The sequence below is a fragment of the Pristiophorus japonicus genome, chromosome 2, assembly GCF_044704955.1.
Source record: "Pristiophorus japonicus isolate sPriJap1 chromosome 2, sPriJap1.hap1, whole genome shotgun sequence".
In the NCBI taxonomy this organism is placed as follows: Eukaryota; Metazoa; Chordata; class Chondrichthyes; family Pristiophoridae; genus Pristiophorus; species Pristiophorus japonicus.
The window spans coordinates 278441284-278466896 of NC_091978.1; the positions used below are offsets into that span (position 1 = coordinate 278441284).

Here is a 25613-nt window from a genome sequence, read left to right on the forward strand (position 1 = left end):
TTCAACCTGCCGCAGGAACTCCTGGCCGGCGCTGAACCTGCTGACGGGACCGAGGCAGCGGCGTTCAAACCATCTTATACTCCCAACCAACTTTTAATTAATTTTTAAACTTTTAATCAACTTTTAAACTTATTAAACAATTTGGGAGAACTTTTAAAACTTACATTTTAGACTCTTAATCGAAATACTTCTAAATATCTATTATTAATTTACACCTTTGACTTTTTAACAACTTTTAGAAACTTTTTAAATTGGGGAAACTTTTATAATCTATTATTGATTTACATCTTAGACTTAACAACTTAGAAACTTTTTAAACAAATTGAGAATCTTGATCAACTTTTAACTTTTAAAATAACTTTGGAAGTCACCTTCCTAATGTCTGTCCCCCAACCAAGCCTCGGGTCATCTACCATCAATGGCGCTACTCAGCGCCGAGCTTGTGGCCAACACTTCGCCGTAGGCAATTAGGCTTATACAGCTGTGCCTGATCTCCAGTTGTCTTGGATCCCCTTGCCACTGGACCAAGACCTTGTTCTGCTAAGCCCGTGTGGTTGCTGGTGTGCAGCGGCCACCCCACGTTAAAAGAACTCACGCACAGGCATCTTCCACTTAGTCAGTATAAAGTTCAGGACCTGGAACGTCAGGACCCTCATGGACAATCCCAACAGCAACAGGCCAGAACGCCGCACCGCCATAGTTGCCTGGGAACTCAGACGTTTTGACATGGATATCGGCGCCCTAAGCGAGACCCGGTGGGCAGGGGAAGGCCAGTTGAAGGAACATGGTGGAGGTTACACCTTCTTCTGGAAAGGGAAACCAGAGGCAGAACGCCGCCTTCATGGAGTCGGCTTTGCCGTCAAGAATGAGCTGGTCGACCGCCTCAAAGACTTCCCCTGTGGGGTTAACGAACGCCTCATGACTCTTCGTATTACCCTATCCCGGAACCAATGAGCCTCATCAGTGCATATGCCCCTACACTCGATGCAACGGATGAGGCTAAAGAGGGCTTTTATTCCAACCTCGAGACATCCTTGTCCCACATCCCCACGGGTGACAAATTGATCCTCCTGGGTGATTTTAATGGCAGGGTCGGCAAAGACACAGCCCTCTGAGGAGGTGTGATTGGCAGAGAGGGGTTAGGGAAAGCCAATTCAGTGGTACCCTATTCCTGACAAAATGTCTAGAACATGAACTCATCACCAACACCCTGTTCTGCCAGAGGGACAAATACAAGGCATTGTGGCAACACCCTCGCTCCAAACACTGGCACCTGCTCGACTAGGTCATCGTCCGAGCTAGGGATCGCAAGGATGTGCACATCACTCACGCCATGACAGGAGCCGACGACTGCTGGACGGACCACCACCTAATCCGATCCATCATCAACATTAACATAGCCCCAAAGCAGAGGGGACAGCAAAATCAGTTCCGCAAAAAAGTTAATGCCGGGGCACTGAGAGACCCAGCTAAGAGAGCCCTATACAGCCAGCGCCTCACAGCTAATCTGGCGTGCCTTGATGACCCTGAGATGCTGAATGCCCATAGCGTTTGGTCTGCCCTCCAGGCCTCTATAACTAGTGCCTGTGAAGAGACACTTGGTCACTCAACCAGAAAACATCAGGACTAGTTTGATGAAAATGATCAGGAGATCGAAGAACTAATAGATCGCAAGTGCAAAGCATTGGAGCCTTAAGCAACAACCCAACCCCGGAGCTGCAAAACAACATTACAGACGGCTCAAGGCTCAGGTCCAACAAAAAACCCAGCACCTAAAGAACAGGTGGTGGTGGATGGAGAAAGCACAGGAGATACAACAACTAATCGACAGCCACAATATGCGAGGATTTTCCACTGCAGTCAAGGCCACCTATGGTCCAAACTCTCAAAGCCCCACCCCACTCCTGGCCAAGAACGGGGAAACACTCATCAAGGACACGGAGGCTGTCAGGGCCCGATGGAAGAGCACTTTGAAGATCTCCTCAATTGAGACACTGCCTTTGACTTGAGTGCTCTCGACTCCATCCCGCAGCATGCGACCCGCCACCAACTCAGCGAAACTCCAACGTTGCACGAGGTAGGCAAAGCCATAAAACAGCTGAAGAATAACAAGGCTATGGGTGCGGATGGAATTCCTGCTGAGGCGCTAAAGTATGGCGGAGAGGTGCCGTTGGCTTGGATACATGACCTCATCCCTCTCATCTGGAGGGAGGAAAGCATGCCGGGAGATCTTAGACGCAATGATTGCGACCATTTTTTTTTTTTAAAAAGGGGACAAGTCCGACTGCGGCAACTACAGAGGAATCTCCCTGCTATCAGCCACTGGGAAAGTTGTCGCTAAAGTTCTCCTCAATCGACTTCTCCCTGTGGCCGAGGAGCTCCTCCCGGAATCACAATGTGGATTTCGTCCCCTACGGGGCACAACAGACATGATCTTTGCAGCGCGACAGCTGCAGGAAAAATGCAGGGAGCAGCGCCAGCCCTTATACATGGCCTTTTTCGATCTTACAAAGGTCTTTATAGACACTGTCAACCGTGAGGGTCCATGGAGCGTCCTCCTCCGTTTCAGATGCCCCCAAAAGTTTGTCAACATCCTTCGCCTGCTGCACGACGACATGCAGGCTGTGATCCTTACCAACGGATCCATCACAGACCTAATCCACGTCCGGACCGGGGTCAAACAGGGCTGCGTCATCGCCCCAACCCTCTTCTCAATCTTCCTCGCCACCATGCCCCACCTCACAAATCAACAAGCTCCCCGCTGGATTGGAACTAAATTACTGATCCAGTGGGAAGCTGTTTAACCTACGCCGCTTCCAGGCCAGGTCCAAGATCACCCCAACTTCTGTCATTGAGCTGCAGTACGCGGACGATGCCTGCGTCTGCGCACATTCAGAGGCTGAACTCCAGGATATAGTCAATGTATTCACTGAGGCATATGAAAGCATGGGCCTTAAGCTTAACATCCGTATGACAAAGGTCCTCCACCAGCCTGTCACCGCCGCACAGCATTGCCCCCCAGTCATCAAGATTCACGGCGCGGCCCTCGACAACATGGACCATTTCCCATATCTTGGGAGCCTCTTAACAAAGGCAGACATTGATGCAGAGATTTAACATCGCCTTCAGTGCACCAGTGCAACGCTCGGCCATCTGAGGAAAAGAGTTTTTGAAGACCAGGCCCTCAAATCTACCATCAAGCTCATGGTCTATAGGGCTGTAGTAATACCCGCTCTCCTGTATGGATCTGAGGCATGGACGATGTATAGAAGGCACCTCAAGTCGCTGGAGATATATATCTCCAAGATCCTGCAAATCCCCTGGGAGGACAGGCGCACCAACATCAGTGTCCTCGACCAGGCTAACATCTCCAGTATTGAAGCACTGACCACACTCGATCAGCTTCACTGGGCAGGCCACATAGTTCGCATGCCAGATACGAGACTCCCTAAGCAAATGCTTTATGCGGAGCTCCTTCATGGTAAACGAGCCAAAAGAGGACAGCAGAAACGTTATAAGGACACCCTCAAAGCCTCCCTGGTAAAGTGCGACATCACCACTGACACCTGGGAGACCCTGGCCGCAGACTGCCCGAGGTGGAGAAAGTACATTCGGAGGGCGTTGAGCTCTTCGGGTCTCAACGCAAAGAGCGTGAAGAGGCCAAGCGCAGGCAGCAGAAGGAGCGCGCGGCAAACCAGCCCCATCGATCCCTTCCCTCGACAAATATCTGTCCCACCTGTAACACTTAGGGAATGGAAGCAAGAATGGAAGGGACTGCCTACGATTTACTGATTACTTTTTCTTTAGTGATAGTTTTAAGTTCCTCCCTCCCTATAGCCTCTTGATTATCTATTATTGGGTGTTTTTAGTGTCTTCTACTGTGAAGACCGATACAAAATATTTGTTCAAAGTCTCTGCCATTTCCGTTCCCCATTATTAATTCCCCAGTCTCATCCTCTGAGGGACCAACATTTACTTTAGCTATTCTTCCTTTTTATATACCTGTAGAAGCTCTTACTATCTATTTTTGTTTCTTGCTAGTTTACTCTCAATCTATCTTCCCTCTCTTTTTAATAATTTTTTAGTCGTCCTTTGCTGGTTTAAAAAAATTCCTAATCCTCTGGCCTCCCACTAATCTTGGCAACTTAGTATGCTATTGTTTTCAATTTGATACCATCCTTTATTTCCTTAGTCAGCCACAGATGGTTCTCCCTACTCAAAGTTTTTCCTTCTCACTGGGATATATTTTTGTTGAGAGTTATGAAATATCTCCTTAAATATCTGCCACTGCTTATCAACCGTCTTATACTTCAATCTATTTTCCCAATCCACTTTGGCCAACTCTGCCTTCATAACCTTTGTAATCGCCTTTATTTAAGATCAGGACACTGGATTGAGATCCAACTTTCTCACCCAACTGAATTTGAAATTCAACCATGCTATGATCACTCTTTCCTAGAGGATCCTTTACTACGAGATAATTTATTAATCCTGTCTCATTACACAGTACCAGATCCCTGGTTGGTTCCGCAATGTATTGTTCAAGGAAACCATCTCATACATTATGAACTCTTCAAGGCTACCGTGTTGGACAATTTGTTTTGTCCAATCAATATGAAGGTTAAAATCACCCATGATTATTGCCGGACCTTTCTTATAAGCCTCCATTATTTCAGGATTTGTACTACATCTTCCCTTATTATTTCTTATCTCCACCCAAACTGATTCCACATCTTGATCTCGTGAGCCAATATAATTTCTCACTACTGCACTGATCTCATTCTTTATTAACAGAGCTACCCCACTTCCTTTTCCTTTCTGTCTTTCAGAATTGTCAGATACCCCTGAATATTCAGTTCCCAGCCTTGGTCACCTTGCAACCACGTCTCTGTAATGGCTATCAAATCATACCCATTTACATCTATATGTGCCGTCAACGCATCTATCTTGTTACGAATGCGTACATTCAGATAAAGAGCTTTTAATTTTTTCTTTTCATCGTTTTTCCCTGTTTTGACCCCACTTTCTGATACACCTTTAATATAGTCATAGATACATTTCAAGAAAACATCAGTAAGAAAATCTCAATACAAACTGCATAGTTACCATTTTCTGCCTCTTTCAGAAAAATGTCTGGTTTTGTATGCCCATTAGCATTTTCCTTTTTTCCATACTGCCACCCCTTCCTAGATCGGTCTTGAATTCTATCCACTTTGTGTCCATGATAGTAGTTCCTTTCATTGTGCACGTCACCAGTCTGTTGAGTTGACCTAGCAAAGCAGTCAATTACTGGAGATTTAACCAGTTCTTAGCACAACCTTTAACCTCAAGGTAACTCAAAAGATTGCCCCTTTAAGGATTAAAAATTAAAGATCACTAATAACCTCTTTAGTAATACAAATATTAACATACTCTGATGGAGTTAATTAAAATCATTTTAGTAACTAGCAAGATAAATGAACAAATACAATACATTGTGTTGCATTTCGCAGCCAAATCTGGCAAACTGATTAAAAGCAGTTAAGAGCTTACATCAACCTAGAGTGTTGCAAACTCTTAGATAATATTTGTGGGGTATGTTTTGGGGGGGGGGGGGGGCGGGGGAAAAAAGAGAAAAGAAGAGAGAAGATTTAAGAAAAACTGTAGAATCTGCAAGAGGCTTGGTAAACAGAGAGAAAGACAGACTTCAAGAAGGCACAAAGGGAAGCGGAATGAGCAAATAGTTGGAGATGCAATTTAATGCTGATTAAGTGTGAGCTAATACATTTAAAACTTACGGGTAAAGATTACTGAGGGTACAGATGGGCAGAGAGATCTAAAGGTTCAAATAAATAATCCATCAAGTGTGAGTGCAAATAGATAAAGCCATAAAAAGGCTAATGTCATTTTGGGTTTTATAAATAGGGGCATAGACTACAAGGATAAAGAAGAATTAATTTATAAAAAAAACATTGGTTAGGCTAGAGTCCACTGTGCAGTTTTGGGCAGCACATTGTAGAAAGGACATGCAAGCTATAGAGCACATACAGGATAGATTCATCAAGATCATGTCAGAAACCTAGTTAAGCACTGGAACAAAGAGAGAAAATTATAGAAGAGTTTTTTTTTTAATTATGAAGAGACGTGTTAGCGAATAGGGAAAGACTATTTCCTCAGGCTGGGGAGTCAGTGACGAGGGGACATTGATCTAAAAGTATCATTTAGATAGTGAGGAGAGGGACTAGAAGGAATTTCTCAAAGAAGGTTGCTGAAGTATGGAATATTTTGCCACAGGAGTGGCTGAGGCAGAAACGATCGTATCTTTTCAGGGAAAATTGGATACATATTTGAAACAGAGGAAGATACAAGGCTATGGGGAGAAAGCAAGGCAGTCAAATAGCCTCCTTCTATGCTGTAAACGGCTTCTCCCCACCCCCTTCCCCCTCTCACCTTTCCTGCTGCTGTTGTCCGAGCATCTGCTGCACTGACCTGTGCTGATTTCCTTACCTGCGCCGATTTCTTTAACTCTCCAGAAGGTTTTTCTACAGAGGCCACATACGCTGGCCTAAGCAGAACTGGAGTAACTCTCAGCTGGCCAAACTTGCATAAATGGCCAGAATTGGCACGGGTGGCAGGTTACGCCCCCTTTGGCTGAAAAAAAATTTACCTAAAAAAATCGTAACTAATGGAGTTACGCTGGTGCAAATTGATTGGGGAAACGGTGTTTTTTTTTTTTAAAACTTAGGCCAAAAAAAGCAGCCTGCTCCAAAAAAACGGCACAAATCACTGGGGAAAATTGAGCATTTAAACTTCAGCCATTTACAATCTTAATTCAAAGAATGAAAACTTCATTTGAGTCCTAAATATGAAGCACTTATTTAGTGTCTCATTTTTCTTCAATTTTATATAAGTCCCTGTTGTGTCACAGGATTGTTGGAAACTTTTCCACTGTTAATATTTTCAGCACCATCCCATCATCAAGGCACAGCGCAAGCTGGTGCAGGAGACGGCAGCGAAGAGTGACGACATCAAGATCCAGGTCGGTGATTGGATCATGGGCAGATGGAACAGGAACCGTGAGGTCAGGCCGAAGGAGTGGCGAGGGACTGTAGAGGGACGTGATCGGGGCCCAGGGGAGGCACGAGTTCTGGGCCAGGGGCAGCACGGGCCAGTCCACACTGCGATGTGGGCGCGCACTAGGTCTGTGCAGCAGACGTCTCCAGTCGTCTTGGCTAATCCTTGCCACTGGACCAAGACCTAGCTCTGTCAAGCCCTTGTGGTGGCTGGTGTGCAATGGCCACCACACGTTAAAAAAATCCACGCACAGGCATCTTCCACCCTTCAGGATGTAGTTCGGGTCCTTCATTGAAACACCGGTGAACTCATCCTCTTTTTGGCATGGAAGTAAGTCATCCTCGTTTCGAGGGACTGCCTATGGTGATGAAACTTCTATGGTTCTAAAACCTTGTTAAAAATGTGGGTTTGCTGTAGATAGCTTCTCAAATTCAGTGGCATCAATTACTCTCAGTCTGAGCATCTTAGTTTTATGGGAGTTGACTCACACGGCCCTAATTGTATGATAGTGTAACCCAGAATGCAAAACTAGCACCCCAGTGTGTTCTGGACTATGTCTTTCACATGTGTATTTCTTCAATCTCTCTGAAGGTGGACCGACCCAACACTTGGTCAGACAAGTCTTAATGCAGATTGGCAAGTTGTTTTATTTCACAGCAGGTGGACAGAGAAAGTTATGATCAGATTCACTGTCTTCATGAAATATAAAATAATGACAGTGCTGAGTTTTTTCACGCAAGTTATCTTACTTAACCGAAATAGAATTAGTCCCCTACATAAAAGACAGCCCTCAAAATCTTCCTCTTTAACCAATCCTTCTCAGCCTTCCTTGTAATCAAAGCATGCCTCTCCATATGTGTGGATATGTTCATCCCTTTCCTACCCCCACCAGGAAATTAGTGCTCGATTCCCAATTCCTCTCTCTCGGAGTTTGTCAGAAGAGCTTCTAATCAAACCTGCTACTGCACCTTTGAAACTAGTTTCATGCAAAGTTTAACAGGGACATTCCATCCTCCACAGTGACTTGTGGTTAGGTATCGCAGATACCCCATGTGGTAGCTCCCCTATGGTTTCTGATCTCCTGCCCAACAGCGTCAATATCAAACATGTTAATGCACATTCTTGAAATATTTGCAGCCTGTGGCCTGCCTTCCTTAAACCGGTGCAAATACACAGTTTTAAAAACACAGCTTCCATATCTTTCTGCAGAAAAATATGATCAAAAAATTCCAAAAATGACAATCTATTCCTTGACAGCTGCCTTGTATTGACAGGCAATTATTAGTGATATTTATGTCACAGATAAACATTTAATCACTTTACATCTTAAAAAGACTATATTCAGACATTTAATACTTACTGCACAGAAATCTTTCCGTTTTTCCCATAAGTCTTTCTTCCTTTCCATTTACTATTTGTAACTCCACTTTTCTCTTGTCTTTTCTGCTTAACATTGTTGAGTGGTGTCTGTTGCTGGAGAATTATTCAAAATGAAATAGGGTTTCAACCAGACTATATTGTGACAGGTTTTTAGTGTTATTATAAGAATGGCATTAGTATATTTCATCTAATCAAAAGCAGTCTTAAAATAAAACAATTTTAATTTTGTTGGCACCATTAATGCCACAGTTTTCAAAATAATTCCATTAAACAGTCTGCACTTGTGCTCTCTGTGCCATTAGTTCGCACTTCATGAGGAACCAGAAAAAAAGTACCCTTGCACTGTGGTAAGCACACAAAGTCTATTATATTTGTTTGTAATACCGAAAAGAACATTGGAGTTTTACTCAGCACAGTGAGACGGGCTCAGTGTCGTACTGTGTGGATCTGAAGCACTGTTGGTGCTCAGAGGCTGCGTATGTACCGTGCACAAGAACGAATGAGCAAAAGGTCTTGCATTCTTAAAGCCTTTCATGACCTTAAAAACGTCAAAGTGCTTCACCGCAAATTAAGTACTTTTGAAATTTAGTCACTGTTACAATGTAGAAAGCGCAACAGCCAATTTGCAACAAGCTCCTGCAAACTTCTATGAAATAAATTACTAGATTAGCTGTTTTTAAGGTGCTGGTTAAGGGAAAATTGTTGACCAGGACACCGGAAGAACCCCCCTGCTCATTTTTGAATAATGTCGTGGGTTCTTTTATGTCCACCTGAGTGGGAAGAGAAGAGCTCAGTCTCATCCAAAAGGCAGCAGTCCCTCAGTACTACATGAGTTTCAGCTTAGATATTGTATTCTGGTCTCGAGTGGGACTTGAAGCCGTGACATTGTGACTCAAAGGCACGAGTGCCACCACTGAGCCAAGGCAAAAAGGCTCAATAGGGGCTCAACACTCCTTCAAGTTAGGGGCAAGTCACATGATGCAGCTGGAGCACCTTGGAAGTACAATGGGGGCTTCAGGAGAAACTTGCTGCAAAATAAAATGTATTGTTTGCCTTGCTTGGTGACCCTCTCCTTCACACAGGACTATTCTTTGGTCAAAGAACTCCTACTCCAGGACTTCCAGCACCCAATCAGTGCATCGGGGATTTCCGTGGGAGTCAAAAAAAAAGGGTACATGCATCTTTAAGGGCAGCAACCAGATGACACACCCCTAAAAACATTTTTGGATCATAGAATGCTCCTGTTCTGTACACAATTAAAGCTCCCTTACCTCAGCTGTGGACGGCTTCTGTGTTACAAAGGATGGCAGCACATTTTGTAGGATTGACATTTGAGCCTTTGCCTGAGGTTTGTGGAGTGCCCGTTCTTCTGTCTTCAGATTTTCATTGGCCTTCTCCATTGTCCCTTGCTGTGGCTTGTCTAAGGGATATAATTACAACTTGAACAAAATGTTGAAACTTCAAATGAACTATTAAGCTCTGGAATGTAAATTTTCCCATTTTAAACGAATTTATCTTTTCCCATCCCCTCCCTCCACACCAGGGTTTTCGCACCGCTCCTGAAAGTGCCATCACCTATCTCATCTGGTTAAGAATCCACGGGTGCTGGTTGTTCTCCATTATCTTGACTAAGTGGGCATTATTCACATGCAAGATTCGACATGAAATATCAGCAGTCTATTTGACGGAAAGGATGGGGAAAGAGGGCAGAGTGAAATATGGTTGAAACCAATCCTGTCCCCACCAGACACTCCACAATCTTCCAGATGGAGTCATGAATAGCGAGCAGGAACCCTGGTTGATTTCCCTCCCTAAATCCAGAGGTGCTAAGCCCAATTGCAGAATCGGCATCACTGCTGCAGCCGGAATCAGCCTCAGCGCAGGGATTCAAATGTGGGATTCCCATCTCTGGTGCAGTGAGCTTAGCTGTTCACTGGATGAACTGAGTGGAGCCATTAACTTGTGTCTTTAGTTAGACCAGACGTGGCAACACGTTCTCAACTCATTTCACAGGCAGAACAGCGCACATACATTTAACTACAGGCATTCAGTGATCCACTTTCCCCAACTCGAGTGCGATGAGGAACAAGCAATGTGACCTCTTCCTGCTAGCCTGCATAATTCTAATGTGGACACCGGTGTCAAACAAATATAAAAAAAAGGTAACAAAATTTGCAAACACAAGTATTGCGAAGTATAGAAAACAAATGTCAGGAAACACGTTTAGTCCAGTAATTCAATTAGTGCTTTTCCTGCAACAGCATCATAACAGGTTGACTACATTACTGCCTTATAAAAACTATAAGCTATCTGTGGTTCTACATATACTGGAAATTGCAACATCAGCGTCAATTTAAATAAGATGGAATCAAAACACCACTGTTAGAATAGCATACATTTCCTGTTCTAAATAATCTTAAAATATTGCCATACCTTCAATAACACTGAATGAAGCAAGTTGCGATTCATCAGTCCTGAAGCTTTCTTCTGACACAAGGTGATCATGGTGTTCAGCTAGAGTGTGTACTTGGAACGATCCGTGGTGATTCAATCCAATGTCAGGGACAGGAAATGTCACAGGAGGTTCAGAGCTCCTTTCCTCTGACAGTACACAGACCACAAGTTCACAATCAGTAGTAGGTCCAGTTTCAAGAAAAAATGGTTTCTCCTCACACACCTGTACTGTTTCCTCTTCTTTTTCCGGATCCTTTTCTGCAAATGGTCTGCAGTTTTTATCATGTGGCTTCTCATACGGAGGAATGTCAGTGCAAGATAGCTGCTCATTTGGAGTATGAAATGGCCCTTCATTGGTCTGCTGATACTCTTCACCAGTCCCACAGCTAACATTTGCTGATGTATTCCATTTATTTTTGCTATAGTCCTTTAGCTTTCTTGGACAATGGCTTGAGCTAATTGGACTCCGTTTTGGAGCACACTGGGATCGGACAGAGGGTCCATTCACTGCTAGAGCCCCTCTCCCTTTCCCTCTGTCTGGCAAATTACTGCCTTCACTGTAAGTCTTACAGCTACTTCTACTTAACCTGACAATAAAAAAGGAAACTATTAAAATTATACCATTGAGAATTAATAGTCACATTTAAAAGGCTGCTTATACAATAATTTTTTTTTTGTGACTATCAATGACAGAGTTGCCTTTGGCTAATTAAACATTGTTATTTGTAGTGTACATGTTCTTCACTGTGAATCAAATGGTGAATTAATAAACTACTGCAAAGGCAATTTTCTTTTTGAATGCTACTCCTTGTTGAAAGATATTTTATTACAAAAAGCTTCTTACTTGTAAGTTGTGGAGCCAAGCGTGTTAATGGAGGTTCTATCCTGCTGGAGCAGTAGGGATGTATGACACGGCCTTGTTCTAGATTGACTAAACTCTGTCAAAATGTAGTGAGCATGTTGATAGGCCATTATAATGACACAAAACAGCAGCAAACTACAAAAAAAAATTGCATTAAATATATTTCTCCAGCTCACTGAAAAGAATAGGACAATAAATCAAACATTTGCAATTTGCAGATAATGCATTAAAAAAATATTGGATTTATATAGCGCCTTTCATGACCATCAGACATCTCAAAGCTCCTTACAGCCAATGAAGTACTTTGAGTGCAGTCACTGTTGTAATGTGAGAAACACAGCAGCCAACTTGCACACAGCAAACTCCCACAAACAGCAATGTGATAATGACCAGATAATCTGTTTTTTTGTTACGTTGATTGAGGGATAAATATTGGTCAGGACACCGGGGATAACTCCCCTGCTCTTCTTCAAAATAGTGCCATAGGATCTTTTACATCCACCAGAAAGGGCAGACAGGGCCTCGGTTGAACGCCTCATCTGAAAGACTGCACCGCCAACAGTGCAGCACTCCCTCAGCACTGCACTGGAGTGTCAACCTAGATTTATGTGCTCAAGTTTCTGGAGTTGGACCTAAACCCACAAGCTTCTGACTCAGAGGCGAGTGTGCTACCCACTGAGCCATAGCTAACACTTACATTAAAACTAACAAACGACCACAAGTCCTGTTAATCTACAGGGGTGAAATGCAATTTCAGGGGGCAGGTTATGCACTTCACCTGATTTTCCTTTCCATTGAAGTCAATGCATAGGAAATTCAAGCAAGGCGTATGAGTGGCCGATCCACTACTACCTTATTTTGCACCCCCAAAGTTGAATTTCACACCCAGGATGTTCAATGACCACATCACCAACAAAAATGCTGCCATTATTCCATTTTTAAAAAGAACAATGCAAAGATTTAAATTTCATTAGAATTTCATTCAAATTTTTTTCTCCTTTTAAAGTTAACATGACCCATACCTTTTGTGATATTTCTAAAAGTTTGAATCATAATCTATGAGCCTGGAACTCAACACAAAAACTTCTTTTTTTAAAAAAAAAGATCTGTTTACATTGTTGATCAGAAAGAAAAGAAGAAAAAAAAAATCGCAGACTGCACAATCATAAAACTCTCAAATATTTCACCAAGTTTCTATCGAGGAGAGCAGGCCTTTGGCAGGTTGGGGGCACATCTTCAACATGCCTTTCCTCCTCCCATTAAAGTATTCTTACTTGCTCAGGTCAGGAAGCGGCTTTAAAAACTACCATTTGTTTCCTGAACTTTATGCATCCAGGCCTTGATCCCAGTCTAGAACCCCCAAGTGGACCACACCTCCGCCAGATGCCAGTGAGATAGACCTGGTGAAACCAGTTATGCCTGTGCCGATGCTGCTCCACATTCTGACAGAATTCCAGGGTGTGGGAACTCCAGACTTGGGGAGTCCCCGCCCCCAACTCCCTTGGCTTATGTTGAAGGCCTTGTAAGGGCAAGCATTAATCAATATAAATAATTACACTCAAACAAAAACCTGAACATTTTGCCTTGGCTAAAATGGACAAATCCTTACCAAGTAGATGTTTAAATCTCTCAATTTTTTCCATGATAAGAAAACAAAATAGGGGGCGTGAATCAACCAACCAACATGGATATTAGGACTCCAGTCAAAAACTTCATGTAACATCCATTTAAATACAAATAGAGGGCAGACGATGAACTCAGCAGATATTTTAAACAAATTAAGTTTAGTTTACAAGAGGTGGTAAAATGTCAAGCATAGGTAACATATCAAACATTTACTCAAAACAATTTAACATCGTCACTTAAAACAGTCGATACGTTAAAACTGTACTTCAAATATATTTGAGTTTGTTAAATTTCTGACCAGCTAAAAAGGCAAATGATCATCCAGAATGGTTGCTCCCAACTGAGTGCTGGCACCAAGTCTGCACACAGAGGTAACAGGTGGTGTGGTAGAGTCACATTCAGAGTAAACTGAAACTGCAAGCCTCTTGCAGTTAAAAGCTGTAATTCACGGATCACCCAAGAAGTGGTGAAATCTGGAGTAAACCTGGGTAAGGAAGAGAGAAATTTAGTTAAATAAAGTAGTGTGACTGAATCTACTGTTTCCATATTAACAAGTTTAAATTTGCAAAAAGTAGTGGGTCTGCATCTGGCACTATACTACAGCACAGATATGGCTCACTTAACCTTTTTAAATGCTTCATAGTTTGAAAATTCACTTTTTTCACCTTGCATGTTTGACCTCTACATTCGAACAGGCAGGCACTCAGTCTGCTCCAGGTCACTACTAATGTCTCCTGTCAGCAGCTGGCACAAAATCGGAGAAGCCACCCATGTAGAAAGTCTTCCCCCTCAATTTGTCTTCCGCAGATAGAAGATGCTCCAGCCTCTCCAACAACTCCCTGTTCTCTGCTGTTCAGATCATTACCCGAGCACAGTTGCAGATGAAAACTATGCTACTGAGCAGGATGCACACGGAACACAAATAAAAACAGAAAATGCTGAAAATACTCAGGTCAGGCAGCATCTGTGGAGTGAAAGAGTTAATGTTTCGGGCCGATGGCCGTTCATCAGAATCTTTCACCAGTCCTGATAAAAGGTCATCAATTTGCAACATCAACTCTTTCTCTATCCACAGATGACTCACCTGCTGAGTTTTTCCAGCATTGTCTGTTTTAATTTCAGATTTCCAGTATCCACAGTATCTTGCTTTTGTTTACGAGCACATAAATATTTTTTTCAGCTATCTTATTTACACATAAAATACAGCACACCGGAAATGCAAGAGCTGCACATAGCTACTTAATTTTGTTCTTGGAGCAAGGGTTTAACATGTAGGAAACAGTTCAAGACAAAAGGAAGTGGCTGAAGATCCATAGTCACCAGAACTGAATTCAGAAGCGTCAGCCGTGGCTCAGTGGTAGCATTCTTGCTCGAGTCAGAAGATTGAGGGTTCAAGCCCCACTCTACAGACATGAGCACATAATCTAGGTTGACACTTCAGTGTACTACTGAGGGAGTGCTGTTCTTTTGGAGGTGCCATCGTTTGGCTGAGACATTTAACCAAGGTCCCATCTGCCCGCTCAGATGGACGTAAAAGATCCCATAATACTATTTGCACACAGGTCTCTGTATCCTCACCAACATTTATCTCTCAATCAACAGCATTAAAACAGAACATCTGATCACTTCCTCCATTGTTGTTTGTGGAACATTGCTGTGCACAAATTGACTGCAAAATTTCCCGACAGTGCAATAGTGGTTAAACTGCAAGAGTACTTAATAGGCTGTCAGATGCATTAGGCTCGAGGCCATGAAAGGTGCCGCAATAACTGAACATTCTTTTTTCTTTCTTGACCCATATTTTAGACAGAGCCAGCAGAGATGGGAGACTTTTATGCCAGAGATGGATTCAGAATTTCATTCCCAGAGGAGAAAAGGGCAATGTGGCTAACTGACAATCCAATCCAGTCTCCTGACATTCAAAGTGTTTTGGCATCAACAGCGATTGAATTATATTGCTGATCATTGAATGGTTACTGCAGTCACTTAAAATTGTGACAAATAGTTATTCTTTAGAATATTATTTAGATTAAATACAGTGGCAAACACTCACTAATTAACAGCTTGCTGTCTACTACTTCTACCCAACCTAAAGCGGATGTAAGCGTCAACTGTTCATTATCCATCATCTGTACTTACACAATGCTGATCTCATGTGAAGAATTAGCATCCAGTACAAATGATTCACATTTTAGGATCTGAAACCCAAATCCTTGACATTTATATCCATTAATGCTCATCGAAATCACTGTGACAGTCAGTGGTCCAACGTTTTCAACCTTAAAATTCTTTCTGATGGTCAAATTGAGTTCACTTCCTTTTGACTCTGAAAACAAAAAAGAGAGAATTGAGTAATTACAGTTATCTCATACCATTGTCAAACATCAAGTGACACTCGAAGCCCATGCCAACAATGATCCCCAAACCCAAGATGGCAGTCTTTCGAGCTTCCACGGCATCGGTTAGAGGTGTCAGGAGAGGCTAAATGATGGTGGGCATGTTGATGGTCCATGTTGGACAGAATGGTCTCCATTCTCTGCACAAAACCTCAACACAAGTTAGAGCAGGACTCCTCCATGCTCTGCGATATTAGAAACATAGAAAATAGGTGCAGGAGTAGGCCATTCAGCCCTTCTAGCCTGCACCGCCATTCAATGAGTTCATGGCTGAACATGCCCCCTTCCTGCTTTCTCGCCATACCCCTTGATCCCCCTAGTAGTAAGGACTTCATCTAACTCCCTTTTGAATATATTTAGTGAATTGGCCTCAACTACTTTCTGTGGTAGAGAATTCCACAGGTTCACCACTCTCTGGGTGAAGAAGTTTCTCCTCATCTCGGTCCTAAATGGCTTACCCCTCAACCTTAGACTGTGACCCCTGGTTCTGGACTTCCCCAACATTGGGAACATTCTTCCTGCATATTGTGAGCAAGCTTGCTGTGAGGCTGCCCAATGTACCAAGCATCTTCTGGTATATGACCATCAGCCTTCCTCAGTTGCCTGGGCCTTTGAAATTAGCACCAGAGTCTTCAGGGCGTTAAGCCGTGGCTCAGAGGCAGCACTCTTACCAGAGTCAGAAGGCTGTGGATTCAGGTCCCATTCCAGAGACATTGGGCCCAAGTTTCCACATGATAAAAAACGGGCGCCCCTCCGAGCTGGGCGCCAGTTTTTCGCGCCTAAAACGGCGTCGGAAAAAAAAACGAGCGATTCTGGAGCGCTTTACAGCTCCTTGTCTGCTTGGCGCGGCGCCCAGGGGGAGCGGAGCCTACACTCGCGCCGATTTTGTAAGTGGGAGGGGGCGGGTACTATTTAAATTAGTTTCTTTCCTGCCGGCAACGCTGCACATGCGCGTTGGAGCGTTCGCGCATGCTCAGTGTGAAAAAAACATTGGCACTCGGCCATTTTTGTAGTTTGTAGCCGTTTAGTTTTTGAACATTTTTTTAATAAAAGTACATTGCCATCAGCACAGAGGCTTCTTGTAGCAGTGAGAAGGGTGCAGGAAGCCTCAGAAAGTTGTCTCAAACCGCTGTCTCCTTCCCCTCCCTCCCCTCCACGGCAACAAACGGCGGTTTCCTCCCCCTCCCTCCCCTCCACGGCAACAAACGGCGGTTTCCTCCCGCGGGAACGAACGATGGCTGAAGCACTTTCACACAGGTAGGAAGATGGTTTATTTAATCTTTTCTTTGCTTATAAATGTTTATTCAGGTTGGATTTATTTGTATAATATTTGTATAAGTATAAATAAGGATTGATTGTAGAATTTAATGAGTTCCCTTCTCCCCCCCTCCTCGTTCTGGACGCCTGATTTGTAACCTGCGCCTGATTTTTTAATGTGTAGAACAGGTTTTTTTCAGTTCTACAAAAATCTTCACTTGCTCCATTCTACTTTAGTTTGGAGTACATTTTCACTGTGGAAACTTTCAAATCAGGCGTCAGTGGCCGGACACGCCCCCTTTTGAAGAAAAAATTCTGTTCCAAAGTAGAACTGTTTTACCTGACTAGAACTGCAGAAAAAAAAATGTGGAGAATTGCAAATTCTAAGATAGTCCACCAGTTGCTCCTAAAAATCAGGTGCAAATCATGTGGAAACTTGGGCCCTTAGAATCAGAATGATACAGCACAGAAGGGGGCTATTTGACCCATCGTGCCTGTGCTTTTTGCTAGAACTATACAATTAATCCCACTCCCTTCAAGTATTTATCTAATTCTCTTTTGAAAGTTACTATTGAATTTGATTCCACTACCATTTCAGTCAGTGCATTCCAGATCACAATGCACTTTCCTCATGTCATCTCTGGTTCTTCTGCAAATCACCTTAATTCTGTGTCCTCTGGTTACTGATCCTTTTGCCTTTGGAAACAGTTTCTCCATATTTACTCTATCAAAACCATTCATGATTTTGAATACCTTGATCAAATCTCCTCTAACCTTCTCTGCTCTGAACAGCCTCAGCTTCTCCAATCTCTCCATATAACTAAAGTCTCTCATCCCTGGTACCATTCCAGTAAATCTCTTCTGCACTTGCTCCAAGGCACTGACATTCTTCCAAAGTGTGGTGCCCAGAATTGAACACAACACTCCAGCTGAGGCCTAACCTATGTTTTATAAAGGTTTAGCATAACTGCCTTGCTTATATACTGTGACTCTGTTAGTGAAGCCAAGAATCCCTTATGCTTTTTTTAAAAACAGCCTTCTCAACTTGTCCGGCCACCTTTAAAGATTTGTGTACATATACCCCAGGTCTACTTTAATTTGTTAGCCCATACTTTTCCAAATGCCAATTAATTGCATCCTGGATTATTGTCTCAAAAGTTTGCTCATCATCGTTAGGCTGACTGACCTGTAGTTGCCAGGTTCATCCCCCCACCTTTAAGGGTGTAACATTTGCAATCCTCTAGCACCACCCCCAACATCCAAGGAGAATGTTATCCCAGTTAATATTAGGGTAGCTGAAATCCCCCACTATTACTGCCCTATAGTTTTTGCACTTCTCAGAAATGTGCCTACATATTTTCTCTTCTATCTCCCTCTGACTGTTTGGGGGTCTATAGTACACTCCCAGCAGTGTGATCACCCCTTTTTTCTTCTTCAATTCGATCCATATGGCCTCATTTGATGATCCTGCTAACATATCATCCCTCCTCTTTAAATCAATACTGCGACCCCCCCCCCCCCCCTCTATCCAGTCTGAAAACCCTGTAACCAGGAATGTTGAGCTGCCATACCTGCCCTTCTTTCAGCCATGTCTCAATAATAGCTACATCATACTCCCAAGTGTCTATCTGTGCTCTCATCTGCCTAATTCTCTATACTCTTTGCATTGAAGTATATAACATTTAGCACTGTCAAACTTCCTTGTTGTCTATTTTCTAGTCCTTGTTTCCTCTGTCTTCCAAATTCACTTTCTACTTTTTTGCTTTCCAATTCCAGCTTTGCTTCTCTCCCTGGTGAATCTATTTTCAGGTTCCCATCGCCCTGCCAAGCTAGTTTAAACCCTCAGCACTAGCAAACCATCCCATGAGGATATTGGTCCCAGTTCTCTCGAGGTGCAACCCGTCCGGCTTGTACAGGTCCCAGCTCCCCCCAAAACAGTCCCAATGCCTCAGGAATCTAAAGCCCTCCCTCCTGCACCATCCTTCCAGCCACGCACTCCTATTTCTGTACTCATTAGCATGTGGCACCAGAAGTAATCTGGAGATTACCAACTTTGTGGTCCTGCTTTTTAATCTCTCTTAGCTCCCTAAAATCTGCCTGTAGAACCTCATCCCTCTTTCTACGTATGTCATTAGTACTAACATACTGAATGGTTCACCCTCTCCCCCCAGAATTCCCTGCAGCCACTCGGTGACAACCTTGACCCTGGTAACAGCGAGGCAACGTACCATCCTCGAGTCACATCTGCAGCCACAGAAACGCCTGTCTATTCCCCTAACTATCGAATCCACTACCACTATTGCTCTTCCACTCTTCTTCCTCCTCTCCGTGTACAACTGAGAAGGCGGAGGGACCTGGAATACTGCCTGCAGTTTCGGTTTCCATATTTATGAAAGGATATACTTGCTTTGGAGGCAGTTCAGAGAAGGTTCACTAAGTTGATTCCAGCAATGAGGGGGTTGACTTATGAGGAAAGGTTGAGTAGGTTGGGCCGCTACTCACTGGAATTCAGAAGAATGAGAGGTGACCTTATCGAAACGTATAAGATTATTAGGGGGCTTGACAAGGTGGATGCAGAGAGGATGTTTCCACTGATGGAGGAAACTAGAACTAGGGAGCATAATCTTAGAATAAGGAGCCGCCCATTTAAAACAGAGATGAGGAGAAATTTCTTCTCAAAGGGTTGTAAATCTGTGGAATTCGCTGCCTCAGAGAGCTGTGGAAGCTGGGACATTGAATAAATTTAAGTCAGAAATAGAGAGTTTCTTAAACGATAAGGGGTTAAGGGGTTATGGGGAGCAGGCGGGGAAGTGGAGCTGAGTCCATGACCAGATCAGCCATGATGATTTTTTTTTTTTTAATTATTCGTTGCCAATCTTTCCAATTCTTTGTCAAATCACAAACGCCAGAGGTCACCTTGCACACATCAAGGATCACTCTGCGCCAATGCTCTTAGCCAAAAGGCCTAGAGCCACTGCACCGTTCCTGGAAGTACTGCAATACCAGGTTCGTGCCATGGAGGTGGATGGGTCAGGTCCCCCACACACCTCCGTGGAGGTGGATGGGTCAAGCCACCCCACCCACCTCCTATTTCAGCCATGATGATCTTATTGAATGGCGGAGCAGGCTCGAGGGGCCATATGGCCTACTCCTGTTCCTATTTCTTATGTTCTTATAACCTAATAGTGAACTCTTTTGGGGACCATAACTATAAGATGGTCACTAATAAATCCAAGTGGGAATTCACAAACAACTTCTTTACCCAGAGTGTGGTTAAAATGTGGAACTTACTACTATATGGGGTAGTTAAGGCAAAGCTAAATAAATACATGAGAGAGAAAGGAATAGAAGGATATGCAGATAGGGTTAGATGAAGCAAGGTGGGAGGAGACTCGAGGGGAGCATAAATGGCATCGACCAGTTGGACCGAATGGCCGGTTTGTGCTGTAAATTTTATGTAATTTATTTATCACTGATTAAGTCAGTGCATTTAACACACTTCATTTTCAGATCAAAAGCTTCACATTTTCTTGGGGTATCAGAGTGTGCTCCCAAAACAGAGGGCAGTGTAGCTGGCCCTATTTGGAGGCATCAGCCATGAATCAGTGGTAGCATCCTTGCATCTGAGTCAGAAGACTGTGGATTCAAGTCCCAGTCCAGAGACCTGAGCACATAATCCAGGCTGACACTTCAGTGTAGTACTGAGGGAATGCTCCACTATCAGAGGTACTGTCTTTCAGATGAGATGTTAAACTGAAGCTCCATCTGTCCCCTCAGGTAGGCATAAATGATCCCATGGCACTATATGAAGAAGAGTAGGGGAGTTGTCCTGGACAATAATTATCCCTCAACTAACATGCTTAAAAACAGATTGTCTGATCATTAACTCATTGCTGTTTGTGGAGCCTTGCAAAGCACAAACTAGCTGCCATGTTTCCTACATTACAACAGTAACTACACTCCAAAAGTACTTAATTGGCTGTAAAGTAGTCAGGGACATCGAGGTCATGAAAGGCGCTATATAAATGCAATTTCTTTCTTTCTATTTTCCATGCATTAAAATGAATGGATAGAAAATTATGCGGGGGCATGCTGAATTCCTTGGAGAAGCATCAAGTCTTGAGTTAACCCAGTTTTATCCCTTCAGAAGGCGTTTCCTGCTGTATGTTTACAAACTGGCCCAGAAAGCGGAATTTTCCCCACACTTGTTGCCAATGTCAGATCGCACTAGATGATGGGTGGTTCATTTATTAAGGAAGCTAGGAATTCCCTACAACCTTTCATCCTGTATTTTGCATAAATATGACTCAGACAGCTAGGAATGAATGAAACCAGCAGTTTTCAAGCATTCCTGTGTGACTGACATTCAGCAAATATTGTTTCATCATCATCATAGGCAGTCCCTCGGAATCGAGGAAGACTTGCTTCCACTCTTAACATGAGTTGTTCTTAGGTGGCTGTACAGTCCAATAAAAGAACCACAGTCTGTGTCACAGATGGGACAAATAGTCGTTGAGGGAGGGTTTGGGTGGGACTGATTTGCCGCTCGCTCTTTCCGCTGCATGCCCTCATTGACACACTGTAAACACCGACACTTCTAGGGACACTCCAAAACACAGCATCAAGTGCCATCACGACAGAAAACCCAAGACCCCGGTTTGAAAATATGAGACATGAAGGTAGCCAAGTTTGAAGAAGACATGACTCCAATTTGAAACAAGGCCACTTAATTGGGAACAAATGCAGAATATTTCAGAGAACTTTGACTTAACACACTTGTAATGTAGGAAACCACAACAGCCCAACAGATTCAAAAAGCAACTTTTATGACATCAGTAATTTAGCAACTGAACAATAAATTACATTATCAGTTTGGCTCTGCTTAATTAAAACTAGTTGTTTACATTTAGTTTCAGATACCTACTGCCTCTACATTCCATGAGTGTGGATTCCGGCACCTTAAATCGAAGTGAGCCGACTGCTCCAGGCAGCTTTCCTCCCACTTTCAGCACCTCATTAGCCCCAAAGCCTTCCACAGTCAGCAGATCGATTATAGTAAGGTTGTTTCTTTTTTTTTAAAAAAAAAGCATAATCTTATACATGCAATAATTTTGGACCTTAAAAGAATAAGCAGACTTGCACTTAACAGGAGCACTTTACAAACAAACACTAAAAACTATTGTATAATTCATGAATTAGTACCAGGTGTTACGTTAATAAGAAATGGGAGGGCAAAATGAAAACTCATATCCACTCAATTAATCTATCAGCTACATCATGACACTAGTCTTGCTGATCTAATGTAACAGACATTTCATGGGTCTCGAATTGAGGAATCACAAAGCAAACTTACGCATGCTATAACACGTTCCAATATGATAGGCTTTACACCATGGCAGTAATGTGGTGTTAATTATATTACAATTGGATACTTAAAGCATAGCTGCAGTAATTCACTCAAAATTAGGTATTCCATTTTTTTTAATTTAAAGGATGAATGTTACCTTATCAGTATGAGTGATGTCACTAGACTGTGGCTTACTGGTGTGAACTCAACACCAATCTTCCTCATTTCATGAGGGTGTAAAGTCAATTGAAGAATCCCAACACTCGGCCTGTTGTCCAATTCCATCTGCTTGTAAATCTCTGTACTCTATTTCATTGAAAACATCACAAAAAATGACTTTTCCAGACCATGATGGAAGATTTGGCTTCACTTAAGTACATTAGTATGCTAGTTATTAGTCAGGCCAGTGGACCGAGTGGCCAGTCACCTGTACCATGCAACTTAGAAAATGTCTAAATTATAGTCAAAAAGGAACTGGCTGTGGCATTTTAAGAGTATGGGTTCACACTGGTGAATCCCATGCACTCCAGGTCTCACATTAACTATCAATGGAGGAGAAAGAAAGAGGGAAACAGAAAATAGATGTCTCGTCACAGGGTGGGAAAGAAAATTGGGAGGATGATTCATTGGGCCAGATTTTGCTCTCAGCGGCAAAGGAACAGCACTTGCTATTCACCTCGCTGACAGCTACCCACAGACTGCTGGTCAGCGGAGATTTCTTCTAATCCGGCATCTTTCCAGTGCCGCCCTCTGCAGGGGAACTGTGGCGTCTGAGCAGAGGAAGCAAAAGCAAGACTCTTCAACCAATCAGATTAAAGTATCCTCACTGAGCCAGAGGCCAAACCAGGAAAGCAGGAAAGAATTTAGGTTTAAATGATTTACAGAAAGGGAAATACAGATGGGATTAAGACATAGAGACACAAGAAAGACAGAAAATGTAAATAATAAAAATGTTTAAAATTCCAACACATTTTCTTTGAGGGGATTGACTTCACACTTGTAAAATTATTTTTTCAGGGTCAAAGGGTCTTCAGCTGAAATTATCACTTATCAAAGGGGTTAAAAACTCACGTACTCCTGAATGCACCAGTCTTAACCTTTTCAGTCATTTTTAGTGGGGTTCTAGAGGGCAAGTACCCCTAGTTCACACCATTGCAGTCACTTCAATATGGAGTCTATCAGCAAGGAATGCAATAGCACACACTGTAGAGAAACAGGGCATCTCGAACGGCAACTTCTGAATTTCCACGTTTAAATGCACATGTGCGTTCTCCAGAAGTTCTGTCAGATTTGCTCCATTATAACGGTGAGTGCTAATTCCCGGTCATTTAATCATGTCCACCTGTAGGAACCAGCTTAAGAGCAGCTTTAGTACAGGCCATGGAACATTGGCCCACAACTGTTTTTTATTTTGGCGGGGGCAGGGGGTTAAATGGTGTACTGAGAGGAAGAAAAATAAAAGCATAAAGTTTCATACATTTCACTACCACACTGTGCATCACTATGCTGCATTTAACATAGCATCTATTTAGAAAAATTGATGGAATAAAACTCACCTTACTGTCAGGGGGCTTTACCAGCCTAAATTCATTTGCTGTGACACTAATGCTTTCCCTCCTTAGCTTGTACCTTTTATTTAAAAAAAAATAGAATTACTCACCAATCCTGAATAAAACTACTGCAAACTTAACTTGCACTTTAGTCTTGTGTAAAGTAGATATGTGCACGTGAAATTTTGTTCCTCTTATAATCTATTTTCTCACACTATCACTGGTAATTCATAACTACAACACTCGTCACTTGAGGATACCCACAAAAAACACTGACTAACCATACTTTCTCTCCACAACAGGCATTTGTTTTGTCACATTATTGGAATGGGCTCAAAGTAAGTAAGTCAAGGCAGCCTCAAGTTTTAACATTAACTCCCCTGATAGCTGAGCTGGCAAAGGCAGCATGTAGTTGAACCTGAGAACAAAAGGTCTCAGATTTGGTTACCAGTAAGTTGATCTCAGCCAGGGGACAACAGGGGTCCCACAATTTCTCTTAACTGGATTGGGGTGGGATGAAATGGGTTAAGTACCAGGGTTTCTGCTCCTGGTCATCATCCCGTCACCCCTGTTGGAAAGTAGGCAAGTAGATATCAGCTTGGCTATGATGTTGGACAACACTCACTGTCCAGGCTTGTGGTACAGTAATGAAGAATAGCCTTTGAGAGGGAGGCTGGAATGCAAACGGCCCCATGGAACCAAACTTCTGACAGGACAGAGCACCTTGGAAAGATGAGAACTTTGGTGACACTAAAACATTACAACTTAGTTTGTAGGTTGTAACATTTACAACAAATGTTTTTATAATTTATATTATTCTGTCTGTTAAATACACTTGTACAGATGAGTAGCAGATGACTGCATGGGGTAGTGCACTGGAAGACAATACAATGTAGCCCAATTAAATCAGTTGTTTTTCTAGTTAAAGCACACTTTTGATGAAAAGTTGTTGTTTACCATTTCTTCAGTAGGCCTAAAGCAGCCTGGGGATTTGGATAGCGAGACACTGGCAGGAGTTGCACTGTGACTGGTATATCTGATGGGTTCTTCAAAACAAAGTGTTTCACCTGAAACATAAAAAAAACAATCTGCCTCATTACACTCGCAATTTAAAAGCGAAAAGTTCCAAAATATTATGTACTGGTTTGTTGAAAACGCAGTACTCTATGTCCCATGGGTTTGGCCATACACAAACAAATAGGTAACAGCAGTACTGATCTATAATAAACCATTGCATTTATGTTTAGTGCATATTAATCAATGTATGCAAATTGTCACCACAATTAATTTTTATATATACATACTATAATTTATATAAGTGTGTGTGCCTCTATGTATCTCTCTCCATATCAATCACTGAAATATAATTCACAAATCACTAGCTATGTCTTGCCAATGGACATTCAGGCTCGTCATTTTGAGTGAAGTTTTCCGATAGCAAATATGGACATTTAATTAAAACATCAAGTCTGCTAGAATTTATGCTCTAAAACTTAACCAGCAACAATCATTCAAGCCAGAATCTGAGAGATTGTTCAATTTATGCACTTTTACACTACATAATATCTAAAGAAATCCAGTATTGTGTGCTGCTTGTATATTATTTGCACAAATAATAAATAGCAAGTTCAGGACTTGGCATTTATGTTTTCAGCATTATAAACTTCAGCTGGGTTAAATAATTTATT

At 42.6% G+C, this 25613-nt stretch overlaps 1 protein-coding gene across 2 annotated transcripts in view; it reads right to left on the reverse strand.

Annotated features, from left to right (window-relative positions):
- The window catches only part of tmem131l (transmembrane 131 like), a 221938-nt gene that overhangs the window by 37875 nt on the left and 158450 nt on the right, over window positions 1-25613 (reverse strand). For both annotated transcript variants that reach the window (XM_070871423.1, XM_070871424.1), the window contains exons 18-28: window positions 24883-24992; window positions 23932-24004; window positions 22533-22681; window positions 21953-22095; window positions 15515-15701; window positions 13674-13859; window positions 11732-11884; window positions 10867-11474; window positions 9705-9853; window positions 8414-8526; window positions 5107-5270 (exon numbers count right to left, since the gene is read on the reverse strand). In XM_070871423.1, coding sequence (XP_070727524.1) covers window positions 5107-5270; window positions 8414-8526; window positions 9705-9853; window positions 10867-11474; window positions 11732-11884; window positions 13674-13859; window positions 15515-15701; window positions 21953-22095; window positions 22533-22681; window positions 23932-24004; window positions 24883-24992 — 2035 coding nt within the window. The remainder of the gene's footprint in view (window positions 1-5106; window positions 5271-8413; window positions 8527-9704; window positions 9854-10866; window positions 11475-11731; window positions 11885-13673; window positions 13860-15514; window positions 15702-21952; window positions 22096-22532; window positions 22682-23931; window positions 24005-24882; window positions 24993-25613) is intronic.